This window comes from Alosa sapidissima, chromosome 9, assembly GCF_018492685.1.
Source record: "Alosa sapidissima isolate fAloSap1 chromosome 9, fAloSap1.pri, whole genome shotgun sequence".
Lineage (NCBI taxonomy): Eukaryota > Metazoa > Chordata > Actinopteri > Clupeiformes > Clupeidae > Alosa > Alosa sapidissima.
Genome location: NC_055965.1, coordinates 24,009,519 through 24,035,048, shown reverse-complemented (window position 1 = coordinate 24,035,048; position 25,530 = coordinate 24,009,519). Strand labels below are relative to the sequence as shown.

Sequence of the window (25,530 nt, the reverse complement as noted above, 5' to 3'; positions counted from 1 at the left end):
ACTGAGTCAACCAGACGATGGGAAAATGGGACACAGAGTGGCGAATGCAGGTGATGAAGGTGGAGCTCATAAATCAAACATTCAGTCACAGTGTAGCAGATGCCCTGCAGTACTGCAATGAAGAGCTGCACCTTCCTCAGTTCCAGGGGTGTGAGGAGACCGTTCAGTTCATTCACAGTCTTCTTGAACAAGGCAGTTGTTCTGGAGAGATACAAAATAATAAATAAATGAATGAAAAGGAATTTGAGAGGCATCTTATTCTTGTTAGGGTAAATGACATGTGAATAATACAGTGTTGGGCAAGCTACTTCGAAATTTTAGTGAGCTAAACTATCAGTTACTCTGCCATGAATAAAACACTACACAAAACTACCACCCAGTCAAACACAAACACAGCAGTAGGCTAGTTCACTACATAGGAAGCTACTTTAAATTGTGCTAATTTCACATGACAAGAAAAGTGTAGCTTATCTGGCTAAGCTACTTGATAAATAAAGAAGTTGAGCTATTGAAAAGTTACTTTATTCAGGAAATAGTGAGGCTACCACCAACACACTTAGGCTACAAGTAGCAGCTAGCGATTGCCCAATAGGCTATTCTGTGCCACTTGTGTAAAATTCGCCGGCCAAATCTAGTATGATTTATTTCTACAATAGCCTTCTTGTGTCAGTTGTAATCTAAGTCAGTGTTATGGAATATGACTTATCAAGTCTCAGTTCATAGCCGGGTGAACACCGAGTAAACATAGCCTAGCTAGATGGCTACGATTTTCATACAGTAATATCAAAGATTGCTCCTTCTCAGCTCTCTGTTAATATTCTATTCACAAAATACAACCAATAGTACGGTTATGTTAAATCTTACTTGTGAAAAGTAAATCCCCCGAGTATGGTCCACCGATTTGAGAAGGAACATGCTGCACAGTGCTGTCATCTTGTGTCTTCTGCTGCAACGCAACGAGGAGTATGACCGGTCCAAGATGGCGGCCGCATTTCTTGTTTCCAGCAGCCAATGCGGCGTCTATGTATATTATGTCTATGGATAGATTGTCCATTCGCCTTATTCACGCGGCGGCCATTTGAAAACCAAAACGAGGCTACAGGATACACAAACCATAGGATTGTTGTGTTTTATGCATTCGCCAGTAGCTGGCGAAAATGCATTAATGATATAATCAGTGTACCACATTTCGGTTAACACTACGACCGCCGTAGACTATGATGGCCATCTTGGAGAAATAAAGTTGATGGTGGATAAGGGATCCATGAATGGAAACATCTTAAGATATGAAGGGCTAGAGATTTCTTTGCCTACTTACGATGCTAGAAACTGTATATGGGACAGGAGAGGGCTCTCTGAAGCTTCCATCTGGATTCTGCATATTTGCAGCGAGCCACAAGAGGGCACTGCAGATCATGTTCCCATCAATGTTGGCAATGCCACTTGCCATGGAGAATATTTTAGCCACATAAGCAGTCAGCCTATGTGTGGATAATCAAACAGTCACCTCAGTGCAATATAGCATAAAGTATGCAATTAGTATCAAAAACAATCTTTTACTAAAAGTAGACATATTACTCACTGTTCCTTTGATGTTTGTGTGTGTGTGTGTGTGTGTGTGTGTGTGTGTGTGTGTGTGTTCATTACCAAGTGCTGCTGTGTGTGGTTTCATAAACACTGTACGACCCATCCAGTTTTCGGTATGAGAGCAGATTCTGGTATCCTGAAGGGTGAGGAAAAAAAATATGTCAAAAAGTATTATTAATGTTGCTAATTGTTGTATCTTGTTTTGTGCCCTGTTGCTTGAGGTCACCATGTACTGTCGGAAGAAAAACAAACACAAAAAAAATCGGTGCTACCCAACTTGACTTATCATGCTAGTGGCTAATGCAGGTTATTATTTCTTAAACTGTGCCTTTGTGCCTCTTAACAGACTCAAATGTCATAACAAGTGCTGTGCAAAAATGAAAAGGGTCCTTATGAAATACCAATATGCATGTTTAACTCAGTAATTGTGAAGAAAATTCAGTGTTTGTACATGCAGTCATATAACGCTTCCTGTAGCCTATTATCCATACCAAAGTCTAAACCATTTTCCCATTTCTATGGATACCAAAATGTGAAGTTTCTTATACACACACACACACACACACATATATGTATAATAATTCATTATATTTAAGCAATATAGCACGAGTGAGAGTGGGGTTGGTCAACGATGTCGAAATTAACATTTTTAAACAATATTGGGGTCTCTCGGCCTCTGGCCTCGTGGCTACGGCCGAACAACACCCGTGGGAATATCCATGACCAATCCCACGATCACGAGTGCTATATTGCTTTTATACAACAATTCTACCACAAACTAAATAATCTGAAAACACCCCAATATTGTTTAAAAATGTTAATTTCGACATCGTTCTTACGCATCAAAAAACAGTCCCCTTTTCAATAGACAGCGTCTTGGTTGCTAGGTAACCAACATTCCAGATCCGTCTTTACGGGTCTTTGTGATTTACGTGTCTTCTTGAAAGAAATGTTGAAAGTCGGGCAGAAATCACATTCATATCTAGCTTTGCTGCATGCATGTTACAAGGACACTGGGCCATGTTATGTAAGGGACATGGTACTGCAAAAAAACGGAAACATAGCCTACATTGCAGAACCACTCAACTTTATTAATTTATGGTGAATAAATGTTACACTACTGTGCACAGCCCCATATGTTTTTCTGACACGATGCTAGCACGTTAGCAGCGATTAGCTAACTATGCTAACGTTAGTTATCTACAAGTCTCCTCCAAGTGACAATCATATTATAGGCCCTACACAATGCTGGCAATGCTGAGAACAATTAGCATCCTCGGTTATCTTACTTACATTGAGTTGACTGTGTAGCTAAATCCACAGATGTGGTGAAGCACTGTTTCGTTATGGTTTGCTAAGGAGTAACCCATTGCTTAAAATAGTGGAGAGCTGGGATGAGAACATTGTGTCAAATCTTCGCATTGTATCGCGGAGTGATTTATTATTAGCTGTGCAAAGTCTGAGTTGAAATGTCCAGGGATATTCCAACTTATGGAACGTCTCTCGGCCAATCAGAAACAAATAAATAGTTCCATAGAACCCAATTGTTGTATAAATATATATATATATATTATAATAATAATTACCTAAAGAAGAGAATAAGACAAAAGCTATGAAAAGCAAAATAATAAAGATAACAGGACAGATCTCTTCACCTGTATGGACCCTTTCAAGAGAGTTCCATTATCAGCATCATAAGTGAACCATTATCAGCATCATAAGTGAAATGAACCCCACAAGGCTTCCTTTTTAACATTCCATATGTTATCTTAATGCAGAGGAAGTAGATTGGGGCCCAAATAGAACGTTCAAGCATTGTTTTTGTTTTTATTGTTGAAAGGGTCTATGGACCCTTTCAAGAGAGTTCCATTATCAGCATCATAAGTGAACCATTATCAGCATCATAAGTGAAATGAACCCCACAAGGCTTCCTTTTTAACATTCCATATGTTATCTTAATGCAGAGGAAGTAGATTGGGGCCCAAATAGAACGTTCAAGCATTGTTTTTGTTTTTATTGTTGAAAGGGTCTATGGACCCTTTCAAGAGAGTTCCATTATCAGCATCATAGTTGGCCCCACAAGGCTTCCTTTTTAACATTCCATATGTTATCTTAATGCAGAGGAAGTAGATTGGGGCCCAAATAGAATGTTCAAGCATTGTTGTTGTTTACCTTGTTGAATGGCTCTCACTGCCTCTGCCCTCCCCTCCAGCCATTGCTGGGTTCGGTCCAGGTAGTAGGTGGCGCTGAGGGGCATCGCCAGGCCAACCAGGTCCTGCTCCCCTCTGCCAAAACCAGTCTGTCGCAGGAGAGGGGCGAGAGACTCCCCACTGAGGACCATAGGGGGCGCCAGGTGGTGGGCTGCACACACACACACACACACACACACACACACACACACAGATACACACACACACACACAAACGTGTATACACACATACATACACACAAAACATGATATATACCTATAGGATGTAGGCCCCCAAATGTACAGGTACATTCACTCACACACTCACACACACAATACACAATAACATACATCTTTGGAATTTGCATTTTTGTAGCAAACCTTGTGCAGTTATCAGATGATGAACAGGCATATTTGGTATCTTATCACTAGCAGCTGTCAGTTCCGGTCCAATCACAGACATAAAGAACCCTCCTGAGGTACACGCATAGAAGGAGTCAGAATGGGGAGAGAGAATTAGCAAACTATAGGACTCAACTGAAACAGACTTTGTAGTGACTCCTAAACTATTACTGATAGCTGATGGGGTTTTTTTACCAGAATTGAAGGGATTCAGGTCCATGTTCACAACTTTCTTCCTCAGAACACCAGCTGGCTGACAGAAACAAAGATGTTCAAGTTATTAAATTAAAATTGATGGTAACACTTTACTTGAAGGTATCTACTTAAGAGTGACATGACACTGCCATGACACATGAACCCTAACCCTAACTCTAACTTTAAAGGGACACCAGGAAAGCCTGATGCTTTTTCTCTACGAAACTCCCCCTCGCTCGGTCTGAAGCTCTTTTCCTTTTCTTTGCATCTTCCGTCAAGGGTTTTCGCTGCTTCTTCGCCGGCTCTGCCATTATACACACGTTTGCAACAATCGCTAGCGTTTCGTTAGCCTGCCTCTGTGCTGTGGATGCAGGATGTAAACTGAAACTGCTTCGGTCGGCGGGTACGATACACTGAACTTGCAAGCGGGAATGACACTTAATGACAGAAGCGTTATGTCATAAATGTTCATGACTTGTTGATAATGTTTATGACACGTTAATGGCAATGTCATTAACATGTCAAGTAAAGTGTAACCAAATCGACTTTATACTTTGCATGCCATTTCAATTAGGGCTCATGAACACACACACACACACACACACACACACACACACACACACACACAGACATACTGTATGAATAAGTAAAAAAATACTCACCAGGACGTTGATGTTTCTTCTTACACCGTCAGTGTACCCGACATTATCTGACACGGCCATCACCTCAACGGTTTGCTCTCCCGTCTCCATGGGGACGATGACAAAGGGCACCGCCCGGGTGCTCCGGGCCTTCAGCTCCACTGTGGTGTGGTACCCACCCCTGTCTGTAGCCAAGCTGCACATCCGTCTTGTCTCAACTAACTTCAAGTGTACCTGACAGAGATGGAGCATGGCTGGTAACCTTTTTTTTCTGTACCATTGGCCCATCGTGTTGTACACTAGCGGATAAAATAACACCCAGGATCATTTTTGCAACCTTTCTTAAAGCTAACCACCATTGTTAGCTAACTAATGCTAGCATCTAAATGCTATGTTTAGACATAAAGAATCACCTTTATGTCCCTGTCTTCCAAGTTGTCCAGAATGGCTACAATCTCCAGCTGCTCATTGCATTTGGAGTAGTGAGGTACTTTCAAGTCCAACGAAAAATGCTTAGTACTGCCTATGTCCAGGGCAGTAGCTACACAAATACCTGCAAAGAGAGAATAAATAAATGACTGACTACAATGTCACAGACAGCATCCAGAATCTTTAAAGATAGAAGTGTTTTACTGTGACAATGATAAGTTTACAGTGATTGATTGACTGATTGATTAAACAAGCAGAGGAGTGTGTGGCTAGTAAACCATCGCATGACTCTCACCCGTTGCTTCAGAAAGGCTGATAGCTGTGATGGCCCAGCTAGTGATGGCATCGGCCACAAAGCCCAGCTGACTGAGGGACACACTGGTACTGAAACAGGAATTCAAAAACATTTTGAATGTAAAGATGATGACACACAGGAAAACTTCTTGAGCAATGTTGTTGTTGTTGTTCAGGCACTTTCCAACTAATATTAAGCAACTTTTTATTGTTTGTCTTTCTGTCGAACTTAAAATTAGGTGATGATTCATAGGGGAACTTAACTTTAAGCAATGTTGCTGGGTAACTACACATCCAGAGGGGTATTTCACAGAGGCAGAATTAAGAAATCCAAGATAAGTAATATAGCGAGTCTTGACTTAGCGTTGTCTGGTCATCCTAGCTCAACAACACGTTTCACTTTTGCCAATCCAGGAGGAGTAGGAGCGACTAGGACAAGCCAAGGTGTAAGTAATTCAGGATGTGTGCGCGTTCTCGTTTCTGCTCCAAAGAACCCATGGTTGGAATACAATAGACGCAGAAAATACTGTAGCTTCATTTACACAAAGTGAACAACCACTTTTGATTTAGACTATCAGTGAAGTCAATCTTTTCTTATCTAGGTTTTGTGAAATACCGCTCTGTTTTATTTGTTTTGATTGGATGACCATGCACATTTAGTGATTCTGAATTGGTTCAGCTTTTTTCTGATGCATCTCTTTCTACTGTACATAGTGTTCTGATCTTATACACTGGGTGTCTTGTATTGAAATGTTACATGAAAACCAGTATAGGAGTAAAGCTTGATTGATTGAATTATTTGGAATTATCAGTGTATTCACAACTTACCAATCTTTGTCACTATCTCTGCATGTAGCAAGCTGTGCATCGTGCCAAAGAAAGCTCTCTTGAAAATGTGAACGCGAGACCACTACATCCTCAAAAACACCATCTAATTCACCTGTGACAACAGAATGGTAGGTTATGTGAACAATAAATGCATACATGCACAAATACTATAATGTATACTTTACTACTTCAATTAATACTACCGTATAATCCCCCCTCCCCGCCATGGAATATGGAATACGGAACAAATACCATCAGCCAGGGGCGCCTGCAGGAATTAATGCTATGGTACGCACACATATCATATCCAACAACAAGCCTGTCTGAGATATCGTTATGAATATAAGTTTTAATTTGAATGAAATATCAGGTGTATCGTAACACCCCCAATTATCACCACTTTTGTTCAGAAATTCTAAAACAACGACGTTTTTCAACACTTCAAAATAACATTTGCTAAATTAACCTGACATTTTTCAGTAGCCATAGGTGTGTAGATTTGAACAAAATCTGGTTTGTTTGTTAACGGGAACATTTACTGCCTGAAATATCCGATTTTGTTTACCACGCACGAGTTATAGTGCTGGCCTGATGGGTCGCCTATTTACACCGTTTCAACGGCACATGAACGGTTAGACCGAGAATTCTCGTGAAATTAAAATTCCACTGGAGCTCCAAGCGGTTGTGTACACGCAGCCTTACAACACTGTCTACAGCTCTTTGAGTCACGGTAAAATATCATTTTTGGTACATAGCTAATTTAGATACACCTATGGTGTGGGTGGTTGCGTTTCTTTAGGAGTCTGCTGTCTTGGTTTGTATAGAAATTGATATTAAGTGACACATACACGCAAGACGGTGGAAATAGGGGACCGACGGTAATAGGGGGAGTTCCGATAAGTAAGTTAGCTAACCTAGCTATAACTAAAGGCCAGTACACACCAGATACAATACGAAATAACAGTGCGAAAAAGCGAAAAATTCGTGTGCGAAATTTTCGCACTCAAAGTGTAGTGCTACACACCAAGTCCGATGCGATTATTTTAATATTTCGCATTCTATTTCGCACTCACGTCACGCAGGTTCACACAGCGACTTTCAGTAAGCAGGGAGAACTCATAAAATCACCAGATTTGAAACAGATTATAGCCTTGATCATTCATGGAACCGTGTAGGCCTATTGGGAACCGTGTAGGCCACCTTGAGAGGTGCTGGGGAAATTAAAGCTTACGGCCATCCTTCCCATCCCTTGTCTATTCTACTTGTGCTATTGTGATAATTGTGCAGTCCAACACATAAGTTGGTTGGGCTCATTAGTGCACCCATACACCCACCCCACTACACAACACACACGCAATTCTAACGCTAGGCGGGAAGGGACATGATTAACGTTGGCAGTAGTTTAAGGAGGATACGCTTTTATAGAATTAAGCATTCGTCCTTGAGAAAAACTCCGAGTCCAGGTAAATAGACGGACGAGAGGTCAGCAGGGAATGACGAGCTGATTTTGTGCTGAGCTCAATTTTGCGCTCTGCCCAACATTGAGCCCAGCCCCGATCTGCAAGCTGCAGCCAGGGGTGCCCGCATAATGGACTCGAGGTATGCCATTTGGGCGGACTGGTGTAGCCTAACAAGCTGTAGGGTAGGCAAGGCCTCATTTAAAATGTTACATGCCAAAATGCTATACGCCAACACGCTATAACACGGCCATAGCCTATATCATGTAGGCCTACATCTCACGAAACCATTTCACACGCAGGCTAGATCAAAATGTATCTGCTAAGGAGCGGAGGCACAGAAACAGCCTGTAGAAATGAGCATGGGATAAAATGGCACTGCTGCAACAAGTGGTAAAAATTGATCAGCTTGTATGACGATGATCCAACAAACAGCAAAAGCTAATAATGATAGCCTATCAGTCATTAGCTTACCTTTATAAGATCCACAGAAAGTTTTTCAGAGTTCCACATTGGGCTACTTCAGTTATGAAGCATAAAGCAAAGTTAACGCACCAGGAAATGTGAGGCAAAATTACGATAGTGGTAACCCTGGACATAATGCTGTTGTCAGCAGCATAGCCTATCATGACCTATTCTTAAAACTTCCATTTCCATGAATGCATGTTGCATTTTTTTATTGCAATTTGTGCAGTGAGAAGCCCTCTGTCTGTAGTGAGATTTAATTCTTTTTGGTTGAGTGAAAATGGGACGGTGGTAAGAAGTGGGGAAAGCTGTCTGTAAGGAGTTTGCACTACGTAAGAAGTTCGTCAGGAGTTGGCCTACTCTTGAACACCCGAGAGAGTCTACTGTAACGTAAACTCTCTGTAACTTTGGCGTATAGGCCTATTAAGGAGACTAGTCATCGTGAGCACTGAGCAGTAGGAATACCCAATCTATCAGCTTTTTTTCTGCTCGTCGTTCTATTGTGACATCAATGGAACCCTGCAAAATCATTATTTGATTGGTCAACAGCTCTTTTTCGCATGTGAAATTTCGCATGAAATAAGACCGTTGCGAAAATGTTTTTAATCGCAACGAATTTCGTCCTCGGTGTGTACAGACTAATACGAATGCATGTGTTTAATAGGCTGCGTAATTTCGTGCGAATATTTCGTCCGAAACATCGGACTCGGTGTGTACGGGCCTTTAGGCTACATTTAAAGTGGCTGCTAATAACCATGCAGGCTACGAACGTTAGTAGGCTTAAATGGATCTTTAGTTTGTGAAGGGTAGTGTTAAGCCATCCTTACAACAGAAGACTTTGACAAGATTTGGGGAAGATTCTTGAAAGTCTTTTTAGTAAAGCTTGAATGGGGGGCATTAGTTAAATTAGACTCCAATCTTTCAAGAATCTTTCCCAAATCTTGTCAAAATATTCTGATGTATGGATCATTAGGCTACATGTTCTTCATCTCATAGCCCTTATTTAAGCTTACTTGTGCCAAGGCGTGTGTTTATTAAAGATGCATGTGAAGGTAGTAGTGCTTCAGTGATGGTCTTTTCATGTTCTGTGTGTTTTACAGCATATTAATCTCTGTTCCCTGTTTGCAGGTGGTGATTTGTGAGGACTGCTGCCCTGAGAACACTGAGTGCATTCTGCCAAATCAATGTGTGCCACTTCCATACAGAGAAAAAAAGTTTCTACCTGGAGAGTTTACTCACTGTGTGGAAAAAATAAACTTTAATAAAAGGTTAAACAAATATTTTGTGTGTTTTCTTTGGAACATCAACAATGTTATATTTCTGAAATATACATATATTGTGACATATTTCTATAAATGTGACATAGCAGAACATTACATATATTTTGCAATATATTTACCTAATATGAGTGCAAATATATGTCCATAGACATATATTTGCAATATATTGGTATCCCTAGTATGCGTACAAATACATAACTTATCATATATTAACATATATGCAACTGACATAAATTTGTAATATATTTGTATATCTGGGAAAATATATGACGTATATAAATTTTGCTATATTTTGAAATATATTTGACATGTATGTGTATATATGTGACTTATATGTGTGAGACATACATTGACATATACATAATATATGTGATTGACATATATTGCCATATATCACATTTTTGTATGGGAGAAAATTGTAAATAGCCTGATGGCAGCTAATGGGATACTGTGCATAGTTGGCAAGGTATGGTGGGCCAATATGGTGTGAATACACATTACACACACACACAAGAGAAATTTTCTCTCGTTGTTGAGCCTGATGGTACGCACAGTGCGTACTGACGTACACTTGCAGGCGCGCCTGCCATCAGCCATGGAACACATACCATTACAGTTTGGTCCTTACCTTTTAGTGAACGTTGTCTTCTTACATGTGCGGGACAGTGAGTACCTGTGGCCAATAATATTATGCAGATGATTATTTATGTATTTATTTGTTTGTTTATGTACATACTTATTTATTTATTCACTGAACTCAATAAATCAGACGTTATTTAAGTGTTGTTTAACTGACTTGTCCTTGGGGAAGTTCCTCCTGCAGTGCTGGTCTCAAACACCAGTCCCGCATCATAGAAAACCTCCATGCTGTCTTTACCACTGCCAGCAGTGCACCCAGTGTCATGACTTTCAACAATGTCCCAAATCTGTAATAGGACGATAACATATACACACGCACACGCACAGACACATACATTTTGGCACCTGAAGATCATACACTGATACTGATTATCTATGCACTGTGGGGACAAGCATTCTACACCTTGGTCTGGGTGAGTCTGTGCTTGTTATTGAGGGCGTAGACTCCCTTATCCACAGCCACCAGACCCACTCTGGCCCCTGGGTCTCCGGTGATCTTCAGGCTGAAGTGCTGACGAGGGGAGTATGTTTGCTGGGATGCCTCTACTTTCACCTGCAGAGAAAGTGTGAGAGAGAGAGAGAGAGAGAGAGAGAGAGAAAATAAGGATCGGAGTTCTTACGTGGACAAACAGAATCCCCAAAACAAGCGTTCAGTCTTGTGTGCTTGATTTCTTTCAAATAAAAACAAAAGCTTACTTTTCCCATGCAGGGGTCTTCCACGTCCACCCATACTGAGTCAGACACCACCTCAGATGAGCCCACATGGTAGTACGCCACGATACGGAAGGAGGGGACCATGTCCTTGGTCACTGGTAAGGACGAGGATATTACCTCCTGGCCTTGCCTCTTGCCGGCACTCACCAGCTGTCCTTTGCTCAAGATCTGATAGAGAGACAATTTTGATCTCACATATTAACTCTCATATAGAAAATAAGGTAAAGGATCAGGGTCTGTTGTAGTCATAACACATAAAACATAAAATAGAAGCACAAATCTACATTTATTTCTTTGAGTCTGTTTGTGTATGTTTGTGTGTGTGTGTGCATTTATGTGTTTTATGTTAGAGTGCGGATCGGGCCGCAAATTTCTGTCCGAGTTGCGTCCGAACCCGACAGGCATTTTCATTTTTATGTCCGAACCCGACCCGAGCCCGACGCAGATGATGCCTCAGTTATTCCCATGCTAGTGATTAAACGTTCACGTTTGTGGATAGCCTGTCTTTTTAACTCATTAAACGGAACACACAACAAATTGTCTAATCAGATGAGCGTGCACGCACGCAGGTCACACACAGCGCAGCGCACATTAACACAAGAGGCCCAAGCAAGCATAGCCTATTGAAATAGAATTCTTGTCTTGACGAAAAGTCTTAAAAATGAACTGCAACAGTCGTTGAAACTACAGTGCCTCTGTCACTGATCCATATGCAGCATCGATGTTAATTGGCAACTCGAGGAAATCCTCATCCAGTTGAACGAGACGACCTTATAGCCTACCGGTAGCCTATGTCTTTACCACAGTAGGCCTATGCAACGCAAATAATCTTAAAATCTCCTGATAGGCTAACAACTTTTTTTAACGTCACCCAAGACTGTACTTATGTGCATATGTGCGAAATGTGTATAGGCCTAACCATTTGTTTATGTAGTCGTGACAACGCGTGTGCATTTCAGGCGGCATGCCTGAAATTCGTTGTCACTATAAACAAATCTTGCACACAGGAAGAAAGCTATATTAGGTCTTTTTTACATTTTATTTATTCTCAAAAAACAAACGTTTGCATCGTGTAAAGCAGACCTGTTGGTTACCCAACATAATAAGGAATTTAAATGTAAAGCTTAATGCATATCGCCCCCATGTGTCCGAACGCGAACCGAACCCGACTACAATTTCTAAATATTTGTCCGAACCCGGGTTGGGTAGCCACACTCTAGTTTGTGTGTGTGTGTGTATGAGAGAGGAGATGACACCTACTAGGTACGTGAAGTCATTATTCTGGGCTCTAGGACTTCCTCCCACGAACAGGTTGACCTTGAGCTGATCGCCGATGGTCAGCTCTGCAGCATCCACACCAATGTGCAGATAATTCTTGGAACCTCCCTTGGACACATACGGTAATGCTCTCATGTCCGCTCTAGCCTGTTGAGCATCTTTGAGACCAGGGGCCTTGGTAGATGCCTGTAAACAAAACATGTAAACAATAAGGACCATGAAAGTAGGCTATTAGACCTCTTGTTTATGTATTGTTGTGTACAGTAGGCTGAGTAGCAGCACAGAGTCTAGTAACACACTGAACCCAGAAGGGTCACAAACAAAAACTGAGTTATACTTACTATACTAAACATTCTAATTAAGGATAGCTGTTTTACAGTGTGTATTGTGCAGGGGCTTACGCTAAGTAGGAGCACAGAGTCTTTTGTGTCGGTATTTACTGTTAGCTTCACCAGGCCATTGCGCTCTGTGATGCCACTGATGGCTGCTGACTTCCTGTGATCTCTGATCTCCACTTGGACGCCCCCTGCTGGTGAACCGTCAGGATTGTCCACGGAAATCTGTAGGGTAAGAAATATCATTAATGAGGAAACACTGAACTTGTTGACAATGAAGATTCTGAATTACAAAAATATCAATTAGATTCATTTGAAAAATGTTTTAAACATAACCGCCTTTCACGTCTTTTAAAATGTATAGTAAAAGGAAGGAATTCCATTAATCATAATTCGGTGTGATGCAATATGTGATGTGAATATGATGCACATTGCTACCATAACGTAACTATTCTGTAAATATTCTGAGAATCTCAATACATCAGACAGCCTAAACTAGAGTGTAACCATGATTCCTTTACCAGACATGTGAATGGCATTCCTGGCTTGAAGTACTTGGGGGTCCTTTTGAAGTGAATAACGTACGGAGAGCTGACTACCCGAATGCCACCTATGTTGGCCTCCGCCATTTCGTGGCCTGAGAGATAATACAATGCACACAATATCAACATAGGCCTCTTCTAAGAATAATATACAACAAACTTTTAAGACTGTAAACTGACTGAAAGATACAGATAGTTTATTATTTTAAGTATATAATGGTCTATATAATCACACACACACACACACACACACACACACACACAACACACACGTACACACATACATACACACACACACACACACACACAACACACACATACACACACACACACACACACACACACACACACACACACACAGAGAGAGAGAGAGAGAGAGGGAGATCAGCACACTACTCTTATCCCCACCTGTGTGGGTCAGCACAGTGACCTGCACATATAATGAGGCCCCAGTCAGCTGGAGGAGGTCAGTGGTGTTGGGGATCATCTGCTGCAGGTGCTGCCTCCTCAGCACTGCGTGTCCTCTCCCCTCATCAATCTAACATGGAGAGAAGAGGAGAGGAGAGGAGAAGAGAGGAGAGCAGAAGGGAGGGGAGGAGAGGAGAGAGGGAGGAGAGGAGAGGGGAGAAGAGAGGAGGGGATGAGATGAGAGTACCACATGCCTGAGGGTCCATTAGGCAGCGAACTGCTAACATACTAGCATAGCGCTTTCTGCCAACTGTGTTTCAGCAAGAGAGAGAGAGAGAGAGAATGTGCTTATATAGTATTTGTCAATGTGTGTGTGTGTGTGCGTGTGTGTGTGTGCATGTGTGTGTGTGTGTGTGCATGTGTGTGTGTGTGTGTGTGCATGTGTTTGTGTGTGTGCGTGTGTGCATGTGTGTGTGTGTGTGTGTGTGTGTGTGTGTGTGCGCGCGGCGTGTGTGTGTGTGTGTGTGTGTGCGCGCGCGTGTGTGTGTGTGTGTGTGTGTGTGTGTGCGCCTCACCTCTACTCTCTGTGTTGAGCCCACCTTCCTTGTATCTGACTCTGCACCCTGTACCGCAAACACCACAAACCCAACTCCCGTCACCTCCATCCTATTCAAGTACCTTTAACACACACACACACATACACACACACACACACACACACACACACAGAGAGAGAGAGAGAGAGAGAGAGGGGGGAGAAAGAAAGAGAGAGAGAGAGAGAGAGAGCTCCTGTCATCTCCATGCTATCTGAGTAACTTATCTATCTATCTATCTATCTATCTCTCTGTCTATCTATCTGTCTGTCTGTCTGCCTGTCTGCATGTCTGTCTCTTTATGTTCGTTAAACGCTGTTATGTATATCATGTAGCTTGTACCAATGATCAAATAGATAGCTACGCAAAACTAGAGACAATGGAAAGAAAACATACCTGGCACTGATATTCACTATTAGTGCCTCATCATCGATGTAAAAGTAGGGCTTTTGTGGTGTCAGCGTTACCTCAATTCGGGGTAGAACTGTGGAAAGAAAGGGTTACAGTAATACATCATGAGTTCATGAGTGACACTAGTTCAGAGCACTGTGCAAAAATACATCTGCACACTTGTAATATATACATTAATGCATTAGCTTTTGTAGCTTATTACCACAAAACTCCATTCCAAACTCACCATAGTGCTTCACCTCAAATTCATAAGAGTTGCTTTTGGTTGTGCCCCTAAATCCTGTTACAATTGTCCATGTCCCAGTGCTGATAACAGAAAGATTATGAACAGGTCAGGATGGTCTAAATACAACAGGCCAGGATGTTCTATATGGAAAGTGATGTTCTATGAAGTGATGAAATCTGCTGTGTTAGTGAACATACAACTTAAGTTGGAAAAGTGGAACTTTTTGATGCACTGTATTTCCGACATTGGCACAATGGTAGATAGATAGATAGATAGATAGATAGATAGATAGATAGATAGATAGATAGATACTTTATTGATCCCCAAGGGGAAATTCAAGTAACCCAAGTTCTTATTTTTTCCCTGAAATGAGTGGCGTTTCTTTAGAAATGCTCACAATGAACGGTTTGCTTTTATATCAAGATGAACTTAAGGGTATTTCTGCTTGCAGGCTAAATGTGCAACAGTTCTCTAACAATTCTCTAATTATATAGTCTCTGAAATTTAAATATTTTCCGGTTTCTTTACTTATTTGTGACAAGACATTTGAAGATGCTGTCTTGGAGACACTGATAAAACATTTACAGTACCCCCCTTTTCTGCCATTGTTTAGACTACGCAACTAATTGAATAGACAGAAGGTACAAATTAACGGATTCATTGTCTATGTAAATAATAGTTTGTTGCAATCTTAAAAAAGGCCCCACTTTCAAGACTCTTGAACATACCTGGCGAAGTCAGGAATTTTGTACGCTCCCGAGCAAATGCCTTTTTGTGGGGTTAACGCCTCCTGATCTACCACAATTCCCTCCGGATTCTAGGAGAGAACAGACATCACAGGAATAATGGGAAATATGTGTATTTGTTTTGGAGATCATTTTGAGCTGGGTCAAAAAACAGAGAATTCTACAACACACTGACTCTCTGTGTGTGTGTGTGTGTGTGTGTGTGTTTTCCCCCTGTTTCCCCTGGTTCAGCTGCAGGGAAATGGTCTTACCATAACATTCATTGTAATTTGCTGTTCTGAGGGCTTCAGAGAAAGACTCAGGGTGTAGATTCTGTACAGAACTGGAGAGTAAAAAAAGAGTATTTAACGTTTATGTATTTACCAGTTAACCAGCTCCACACCTCTGTGGTGCAACTGACTCAAGGGTCTCCTCATAGCTTATTGATTATTGATTATTGGTTGCAAATCAGTGTTAAAACAAACTGCAAATGGACACAGGAAACGATGACTATTATCAAGCCCTTTGTATTGCCTAAAAATGAAAAATGCATAGTTTAAAAAAACAACACTCCCATCATCATGTTCTCACCTGTGCAGGTGTGAAGGTGTGTATATGGTCTTACCAAAAATCTGCTCTACTTCAAGCCCTAATAATTAAAATTCCACAACAAACTAATGAATAATAGTTAACATACAGTATAACTGTAGGGCCGTTCTCACCTGTGCTTGAAGGTGTGTATATGGTCTTGTCTGTCTGCACAAAGATGTATCCAGACTGGAATGAGACCAGCACCACTTTCTCCAGCAGGTGACCTGGAAACTGGGCCTGCAGGTAGACATACTGGTTCAGGGACTCGTCCTCCACAAACACATCATTTCCAAATGGGATCTGACAGAAAAGACAACACGAGCAAGACACATCACACACAACACTTCATTTGGTAATAAAGATAATAATTAACATACAAAATATTATATATAATAGATATATTTATAATATAAAAATACTTTAATTATTTCATCACCTTGTAGGTCTCATTTTTATTATATGCCTCAAACAGAAATTATTGAAGCATCTTTGACAAAAACATGTGCCACTGTCACCATTATAGATGTGAGGTACTCTAAGCATAAATCATCTTATGTGTTCCTAACAAGTTAAATGTCTGCTTTCTTTTGTCCACCCATGTCTAACTCATGCCTTTTACTTGATATGAATGAACATTAATTTTAACCTGCACATTTTTTCCAGAGCATTAATACATATATTTGATTGATGCCAATTAGTTTGGCGATTTTAGATACAGTTTACATCAATGATTCTGAGCAAATCAGAGGCAAATATTGTCTGTTAGTCTGTTGTGACTCACTGTAATTTCTGCCAATTCTTGATTGTTATTATCTTGACAGAGATGGACAGTCTCGCGGACAAGCTCTGTGGTCTTGCGTGGGTAGTCTTTCACAGTGAGCGTGACATCAAAGGCATCGCCAGCGTAGTCCTGGGCCTCCACAAACACCCTCTCTGGGCCACCCACCCTCAGGAGGTTAGGAGCCGTCATCACATAGCTTAGGGGTCAGAGTTGAAAGGTCAAAGGTTAATTAAGAAAAGGTAGGACAGTGAGATGTAGCATACCTGTTGTATGAGTGAATGTCCAGTGCAAAACTTGACCTTCACAACCATTTCCTTAATTTTTAATATATTTTACATGTTATATTTATTTTTCCTGACAACTATTAAATATGTCTAATATTATATAAGGTACCATTACAACAAATGTGTGTAATGGTGTGTGTTCACCTGTTTGTAATTTTCTGAGAGGCATTATGGAGAGAAAAAGTTAAAATATATGTGTATAGTATACATATGTGTGTGTGTGCAAAAAACAGAGAAAGTGTTTGCATGAGAGAAATAGAGAGAGACGAGACAGTGATTGTGTGTCTTTGTGCGTGCGTGCGAATGGTTGTGTGTGTGTGTGTGTGTGTGTGCGCATGTGTGAGGTGTGGTGTGTGTGTGTGTGTGTGTGTGTGTGTGTGTGTGTGTGTGTGTGAGGTGTGTTGTGTGTGTGTCTGTATGCACGTCTCTCCAGTGTACTCACAGTGGGTTGCATTGTGAGAGCGAGGGAAGACAGAGCCACAGAGTCGCAGCCAGCCACCACAGCAGCAGTCCCATGTCCGTCATGTCTCGGCCTGACCGTCCAATCCAACAGACTCTCTATTTGTCTCCAGCTTGAGATATGCTTCAAACAACTCTGGATTTAACAAACCCTGTTTGCAGAGCTGAGTTACCAGTATGGAGAAATTACACTTAATGGAATTGACAACGATGTCTGAATCCCTTGGGAGAATTTCATTAGAGAAACTGTTAATCCAGCGTTTACTTGTTGAGCTTCAGAGCTTCTAAAGTGTCACGATAAATGAGCTGGGTTCAGTCTGTGCTGGAGCGTCACATGGGGGTTTAAATGTTCAAACAACTCTGGACATTCCACATTCTAAATGTTCAAACAACTCTGGACATTCCACATTCCTGTTTGCGGGATTGATTAACCAGTGTGGAGAAATGCCTACCTCATGTCTTGTCTGAATCTCGTTTTGGGAGAATATAATTCCAAACTACTGTATGGATTTAGATTTTGCTTGTCTAAAGTGTTCAATGTGATTATTAAGCTCTATTTCTAAGTACGAAACTCTGTTCCTTTTTATAAAAAAACATGGTGCACCTTATAACGTGTCAATCAATACTGTGGATGGCAAAGCAGATCAAAGTTCTTTGGCCAAACTCTCACTCAGGCGCATGTGCACACACACTCTCTATCTCTCTCTCTCTCTCTAAATTACTCTCTCTCTCATACACACACATGTTGTACATAAAAATACTGACGAACACACGCATACAGACTAACACAAACTCACAAACACTACTCAACATTTTTTTTAAACACATTTTCACTGCATTTAATTATTACATTGTTACAAAATCATATTTTTTTTTTCTCTGTGAAAAGGATTACCCAATACATTAAACATCTGGAAATAAGGCTGATGGAAGAACATGCATTTTGGACAGCTAGCAGTGTGTAAGACATCCCCATTCAATGAGTTCAGTACGGACACCCCCATTCAATGAGTTCAGTACTGACACCCCCATTCAATGAGTTCAGTACGGACACCCCCATTCACTGTCTTCAGTACTGACACCCCCATTCAATGAGTTCAGTACCGACACCCCCATTCACTGTCTTCAGTACTGACACCCCCATACACTGAGCTCCTGTGCAAAGTTTTGAAGGTTTCCGTATTTCTCTTTATTCTCCTCTTCAGTCGGCCAGTACTCCACCCAGGTGCGTTCCCCAAGAACATACTGAACACTGACCATACAAACAAAAACACAATTATTATTATTATTATTATTATTATTATTATTATTATTATCAGTACTCCACCCAGGTGCGTTCCCCAAGAACATACTGAACACTGACCATACAAACAAAAACACAATTATTATTATTATTATTATTATTATTATTATTATCAGTACTCCACCTAGGTGCGTTCCCCAAGAACATACTGAACACTGACCATACAAACAAAAACACAATTATTATTATTATCAGTACTCCACCCAGGTGCGTTCCCCAAGAACATACTGAACACTGACCATACAAACAAAAACACAATTATTATTATTATCAGTACTCCACCCAGGTGCGTTCCCCAAGAACATACTGAACACTGACCATACAAACAAAAACACAATTATTATTATTATCAGTACTCCACCCAGGTGCGTTCCCCAAGAACATACTGAACACTGACCATACAAACAAAAACACAATTATTATTATTATTATCATTATTATTATTATTATCAGTAGTAGGAGTAATAGTAATAGCAATAGGAGTTCCCTTTGCAATGAATATGGCTAATTATAATCTCTGGTGCCCCCTAGCTTTCTTGAATATTCCCCTGGGGATCAATAAAGTATCTATATATCTATCTATCTGCCAGCCATCATAACTACAGGACACAATTGAGGATTCTGCCTCACCTCCCATCTAGCCTTGTGATGTCCTTTCGGTGGCCAATCAGAAGGTAGGACAGGCCTTCATTCAGATCCAAACCATTTCTGCAGGAAGGATGAGCCACAAAGACACGACTTTCACCCATGACTCCAACGTCACTGCCTATTAGACGAGAGGAATATAATGACTTACATAATGTATATATTTTTAAGAAATACCATGTGATTATTTTATTTAAATTGTGCACAGTTACACTAAAACCGTTTATGATGGCCAAGACCGATTGCAGAGATTCTTCTTCATGTGCTGATCTTGATTTGATTCGCTAATAACATGTCAACCGACAGCATTTGCTTTTCAACAACACAGTTATTGGTGGAGGTGGTGGTGCAATGGCTTCAATTGATGTTTTGAAAGAACCTGGTTTGATTCTGCTCTGTTTTTATCTTGGATAAAGACATTTTGTTAACCTGGGAAGCAGACAAATCTGAGAGTTCATTGTATTTGCTCTGGCAGATCTGTCTGGACACTCTCCCACTGAAACGAATTTCCACATGGGAGGAAATCTCAGGAGCCGATTACAACCCCCTAATCTGGTGTCAGGTGAGCTGACACTTTTGTACACAACCAATGGCTACGTTGATCAGATCATTATCAAGTGACACGGATGTGCAATTTCTTTAAATATGAAAAAAACCACCACATTTTTATTTATTATTTGACAAGAATGATGTGTTTGCTATACTTCAGAAAGGATTCTGTAAGCGTTTAATAAACCAACTTAAGTTGAACTGAGTAATTGACTGTAATCAGACAAAGCAGGTAATAGGGCAAAATATTGTAGAACTCTGATGACTTCTCTATACCTTCTTTGACAACCAGGATAACTCGCATGTAGTAGACATCTGTATGAATGGTCAGATTTGTGTTCTCCACTGTTACTTTGTAAACTGTAAATATAAAAACATCACCCTAATATCATCATCTCCTTCATCGTCATCATCACTATCATCACCATCATCATCATCACCATCGTCATCATCATTACCACTGTCATCGTCATCATCGTCATCATCATCAAATCGTTATACACACACACACACACACACTCGCACTCACGCGCACACACGTGCACACACGCACGCACACGCACGCACACATACTGTACACACACACGCACACACACACACACACATACTTACCATAGTCCATACCAGCCTCACATGCTACATACTCTCGTTCCTGGCTACTAATTTCTTCTTTCTTCTGTACACTGCAGCTCTCTGCAGTGAATAAATGAAAATAATAAATAACGTCAAATAAATTCTTAATCAAATGTAGACATATCTTGAATATTAAGGGACATAGCGGTTATTTCAGCATGTCATACATTCATCATCTGTGTATGGGTCTACAAAAGGTTTTGGTTGACACAACCCCTGTTGCACAAATGATACAGTAGGTCATGGGTTCTATATCCTGGAATGAACGCAAACTTGGTTCATCTCACCTTCAGCACATTTGCAGACATCGTTATGGCAGAGACGGTTTAAGGATCCACCAATCTTTTCGGGGTGGTAAAACTGCACACAATGGTTCTCTAAAAATTAGGGAGGAGAAACAAAACAGAACATTATCTCTCTCTCTCTCTCTCTCATGTGTCTGTGTGTGTGTGCGCGTGTGTGTGTGCGTGTGCGTGTGTGTGTGTGTGTGTGTGTGCGTGTGTGTGTGTGTAGTTTTCTTACCGATATCATAGTACTCATACACAGTAACAGCAGCAGGTTGGAGGAGCCCCACATCCGCCATCTTATGTATCCTGAAGGCAATAGTGTCCGGTCTCTTATGAGACACCTGGGAAAGATAGACAGAGAGGTTTACAGATAGATTTACTGTACCATTTGATATGTTAGCTTGTTAAGGCAAATACATTACATTACTTTTTTTTAATGTTACTTTGTTATATAATATTGTTCATTTACTTGCATTTGTTGTTGTTTGTTTATTTGTTGTTTTATAACCATCCTCAGATTCACACGTTACCTTGTCTAAGAAGACGAGGAGTGAGCCTTCCTGTGATCGGATGTTATCAATCTCAAATGCCTGAATGTATCTCTCTCTCCCTGAGGACAGCTGTACCAGGAGACCAGCAGAGAGTGAGGATACCGTTAATCTGAGCACATGATTCAGTGGTACGCAGTAGAGGGCATACTGGCTGATTGCACATCTGTATCATTCAATGACCGCAGTTCTGTACCGCTTCTATGACACTGTATTTATGACACCAATCCAATCCAATCCACTTTATTTATATAGCACAGTTTAAACAAACACAAGGTTCCCAAAGTGCTGTACAGCAAGATAAGAAACACACAAGACACCACAGAAGCACAATAATAGGATAAAATATTAAAATTAAAAGAGATAAAAACTAACTAAAATAAATGTAAAAAAAAAATAAAAGTAAAAAGACATAAAAACTAAAATAAAAGTAAAAAAGAGATAAAATCTATCCAGTCGATAATGGAGTGGAATGGAAATTTCTAAGTGACCCCAAACTTTTCCCCGGTAATGAAGCATATAATTTCCTCTTACCCTGTTGAGGTCATTGACATCCACCACGAATCCTGTAAGTTGGCCAATGCTGAGAACAGATAAGCTGGCATCCTTGTTCTCAGGCATATACCTGAGGGAAAATGAAACAAAGTTTTAAAACTAGAGTAATGCCTTCTGGTATAAGATGTTGCATATTTTCCCCACTAGTATGTTTGCTAGCTGGGTATTGAACCGACAATCAGTATCACAGCCATGTTAATGTGATGGCCACAGAAATAATTGACATACCAAGTAAACGGCAAATTAATTGAACATGTAGACTCGATGAAACATAATATGCCACAGGGTATCAGAATGCTATGTCATAATCTACACCATATACCATAATAATGCTATGTCAATCTACACCATATACCACATTGTAGCTGCATTAAAGTTAGAAATATCCTGGACCAACAACATGGTCTGTAGTTTGAAGCTCTCTGTGACCATCTGCAACCTCAGGTAGTGATCTTCATGACTTACATGATGTCAATCTTCAGGAGGTAGCTTGCACTGGCTCCATCATGTGAAACTACATAGAGACAAAAGTAAGCAACATTAGCTATAGGAGAGAACCGGGACGAATGAAACACTTCTTAATTAAATGTAATTTACAAAGACATCGTAAAACACTGAAAGTTAATATTTTGTCTCTAGCAACATACATCTATCCTCTGTCAAATACAGTTGCATGTATAGCTCTGAACAAAACCGTTCAAGAGTTATTTAAGGAGAAGTCGAACGTGCGTTTTGTTTCATTCGTCCCTCCTGGCTGGGATGAATGAAACAGCATGGGGGACGAATGAAACATACAGCTTAAATTAGGTAAACTTCCCACAACTTCAATATTTGACAACATATCATAAATGGTACTTCAAGTAGGTGTTATTTTAGATAGATTGCTGCTGGGCTATATGGTTCATGTCTGTTAACAACTCATTGACGTCATGGTAAAGCGCTTATCTCGCGGTTATGGAAATAGCATGCACATGCCATTAATATAGCTAGAATAATGCATGTTTCGAATTATATAATGTTTATATAGTACAAAATGTTATTTCACTCTGTTTTTACGTGGTTAAAGCCACCACACATCCAAATAAGTGCCCTTCATGACCGATAGGTTAACATGGCAAAACTCGACCCCCTACCTGATAGCCCCAAATATATTTGCATCTTTCTAAAACTGCTTTTCCATGTCTCATCTGCATAAAATATAATATAAACACAGATATGTGTGCATTGACTTAGAATAAATGGGGGTTACTGCCTGGTCGGGACAAATGAAACAGGTGTTTCAATCGTCCTGCCAGACATTTAGCATTATAGGCTGTTTTGCATCCATTACAAACAAACATGCAATGTGAACGTCTGAGATTGGGGAGAGCACTAAAGGCTCTACTGAATAAGCATGAAGTCAAACCTTTAAATAAAAAACACTCTTTAATAATAAAAAAAAATAAACCGCTAATGAAGTAAACTTGTGAACATCAAAAATCGTTTATCGCCTGTAACTCCGTGATACCAGGACGTAACAGGAAGGCATTTGGCTGAGCAACGGAGGTTAATATGCTCTATGTTTTGTCCAAATGATGACTGTCTATCATCGTTGCACTCGGAGAAAACGTAAGTTACGCATGTAACTATGGATCTGTGAGACCGAGGGATGACCGTCACTACGGTCTAAAAAAGGGGAATGATCACCTTCGTTCTGCCTATCACCGAGACCATATGTCAACAAAGTCATGCCCATGACCTCCGGAAGCAGAACGACTCGAGCTTGTAAATAGCCGAGATTGCTCCCGGTTCAGTCTCCTACCTTGAGCGCCTCAGGATGGTCCGAGCGACAAGGATAGTGACGGTCATCCCTCGGTCTCACAGATCCATAGTTACATGCGTAACTTACGATCTGTTTTGACCTCACTCTGACCGTCACTACGGTCTAAAAAAGGGATGACACATACCAAAAAAGTCGCGAGGAGCTCTAAGCTAACCATTAAAACCTCGCTCGGTCACGGACATGAGGGCAGCGTCGCCAACCGGAGCTGGGCGAGTGACGTCCACCCTATAAAACCTGGTAAAAGTGCAAGGCGTCGCCCATGAAGCCGCTGCACAGATATCGCTTGCTGGTACCCCCTTAAGGGCAGCCCAAGACGTAGCCATACTCCTGGTGGAGTGAGCCCTTGTACCCGAAGGGACCGGCATTCCCAGAGCCCGGTAGGCATGGGAAATAACCTCAACCAGCCAATGCGACAGCCGCTGTTTGGAAAGCGGTAGTCCCTGCTTCGCCGCCCCATAACAGACAAAAAGTTGAGTGTGTTCCCTCCTCAACGACTGCGTACGGGCCAGATAAGCTCTCAAAGCCCTGACTGGGAACAGAGTGAGCAACTTGTCGCGCTCTGCCTGTGAGGCAGCAGACAGCTGGAATTGGGTCAGCTCCAGAACCTGGTTGATAGACTGCTGACTTAGAACCTTAGGCAGGAAGGCTGGATTAGGCCAAAGTGACACGCCAGTGCCTCCTGCCTGCCACCTCAGGCAGTCTTCGCTGACGGAGAGGGCGCACAGCTCCCCGACGCGCCTGGCCGAACAAAGAGCCAGGAGAAAACTAGTTTTCAGAGACAAAGATCGCAGATCTGCATCTAAAATGGGCTCATACGGGCCTTCAGTAAGAGACATTAAAACGGTGGGCAAATCCCAGTTTGGTGCCCGCAAAGTGCGAACTGGACGCAACCGGCGGGCCCCTTTTAAAAACTGACCAATCAGTGGATGCCTACCCAAGGGCCTGTTATCCGCACCCTGGTGAAAGGCTGAAATGGCCGAGGCATAAACCTTCACAGTACTGACCGCCTTGCCTTGATCCAAATAGGACTGCAAGAAGCGCAAAACTTGTGGCACAGGGCAAACCGCTGGCTCAAGACCCAAGCTGGCACACCAATCCGAAAAGATCCTCCACCTGAGTGCATAGCAAGCTCTAGTAGAAGGAGCCCTGGCGTTGTTCAGAGTCTCCTGCACAGACTCAGCTAGCTGTTCAATGACTGACTCTGCAGGGGCCAAACCCACAGGCGCAGGGCACCTGGGTTCGGATGCCAGATCTGCCCGTCTGCTTGTGACAGAAGATCCGCCCGGCAGGGTAACTGCCATGGCTGACCCCGCAGGAGCCGGAGAAGGTCTGGAAACCAAGGCCTCGCCGGCCACCGTGGAGCAACCAGCAGAACTGTGTGTTGGCCCTCCCTGATCCTCCGCAGGACCTGAGGTACAAGAGGGGATGGAGGAAAA

General features: G+C 41.4%; 2 protein-coding genes across 3 annotated transcripts in view; both read right to left on the bottom strand.

The window, feature by feature from the left end:
- LOC121719391 (complement C3-like) overlaps positions 1 to 18,274 on the bottom strand; it is a 30,055-nt gene extending 11,781 nt beyond the window's left edge. The window contains exons 1-25 of the mRNA XM_042104938.1: positions 17,736 to 18,274; positions 17,010 to 17,205; positions 16,360 to 16,528; positions 15,910 to 15,980; positions 15,641 to 15,729; positions 14,913 to 14,992; positions 14,672 to 14,759; positions 14,258 to 14,360; positions 13,683 to 13,812; positions 13,254 to 13,369; positions 12,799 to 12,957; positions 12,380 to 12,583; positions 11,102 to 11,287; positions 10,809 to 10,958; positions 10,563 to 10,692; positions 10,395 to 10,439; positions 6,565 to 6,676; positions 5,738 to 5,826; positions 5,427 to 5,566; positions 5,035 to 5,247; positions 4,373 to 4,430; positions 4,157 to 4,249; positions 3,760 to 3,948; positions 1,648 to 1,723; positions 1,319 to 1,481 (exon numbers count right to left, since the gene is read on the bottom strand). Coding sequence (XP_041960872.1) covers positions 1,319 to 1,481; positions 1,648 to 1,723; positions 3,760 to 3,948; positions 4,157 to 4,249; positions 4,373 to 4,430; positions 5,035 to 5,247; positions 5,427 to 5,566; positions 5,738 to 5,826; positions 6,565 to 6,676; positions 10,395 to 10,439; positions 10,563 to 10,692; positions 10,809 to 10,958; positions 11,102 to 11,287; positions 12,380 to 12,583; positions 12,799 to 12,957; positions 13,254 to 13,369; positions 13,683 to 13,812; positions 14,258 to 14,360; positions 14,672 to 14,759; positions 14,913 to 14,992; positions 15,641 to 15,729; positions 15,910 to 15,980; positions 16,360 to 16,528; positions 17,010 to 17,205; positions 17,736 to 17,818 — 3,132 coding nt within the window. The 5' untranslated portion in view covers positions 17,819 to 18,274. The remainder of the gene's footprint in view (positions 1 to 1,318; positions 1,482 to 1,647; positions 1,724 to 3,759; positions 3,949 to 4,156; positions 4,250 to 4,372; positions 4,431 to 5,034; positions 5,248 to 5,426; positions 5,567 to 5,737; positions 5,827 to 6,564; positions 6,677 to 10,394; positions 10,440 to 10,562; positions 10,693 to 10,808; positions 10,959 to 11,101; positions 11,288 to 12,379; positions 12,584 to 12,798; positions 12,958 to 13,253; positions 13,370 to 13,682; positions 13,813 to 14,257; positions 14,361 to 14,671; positions 14,760 to 14,912; positions 14,993 to 15,640; positions 15,730 to 15,909; positions 15,981 to 16,359; positions 16,529 to 17,009; positions 17,206 to 17,735) is intronic.
- Positions 18,275 to 18,576: 302 nt separating this feature from the next.
- Positions 18,577 to 25,530, bottom strand: part of LOC121719385 (complement C3-like) — a 34,523-nt gene continuing 27,569 nt past the window's right edge. The window contains exons 33-41 of one of the 2 annotated variants that reach the window (XM_042104927.1): positions 22,738 to 22,786; positions 22,252 to 22,342; positions 21,700 to 21,789; positions 21,405 to 21,510; positions 21,170 to 21,259; positions 20,862 to 20,942; positions 20,526 to 20,609; positions 19,686 to 19,821; positions 18,577 to 19,004 (exon numbers count right to left, since the gene is read on the bottom strand). In XM_042104927.1, the coding sequence (XP_041960861.1) occupies positions 18,878 to 19,004; positions 19,686 to 19,821; positions 20,526 to 20,609; positions 20,862 to 20,942; positions 21,170 to 21,259; positions 21,405 to 21,510; positions 21,700 to 21,789; positions 22,252 to 22,342; positions 22,738 to 22,786 (854 nt within the window). In that variant the 3' untranslated portion in view covers positions 18,577 to 18,877. Of the gene's footprint in view, positions 19,005 to 19,384; positions 19,448 to 19,685; positions 19,822 to 20,525; positions 20,610 to 20,861; positions 20,943 to 21,169; positions 21,260 to 21,404; positions 21,511 to 21,699; positions 21,790 to 22,251; positions 22,343 to 22,737; positions 22,787 to 25,530 lie in introns of those variants that run through there. The other variant, XM_042104928.1, reaches the window with a different exon arrangement.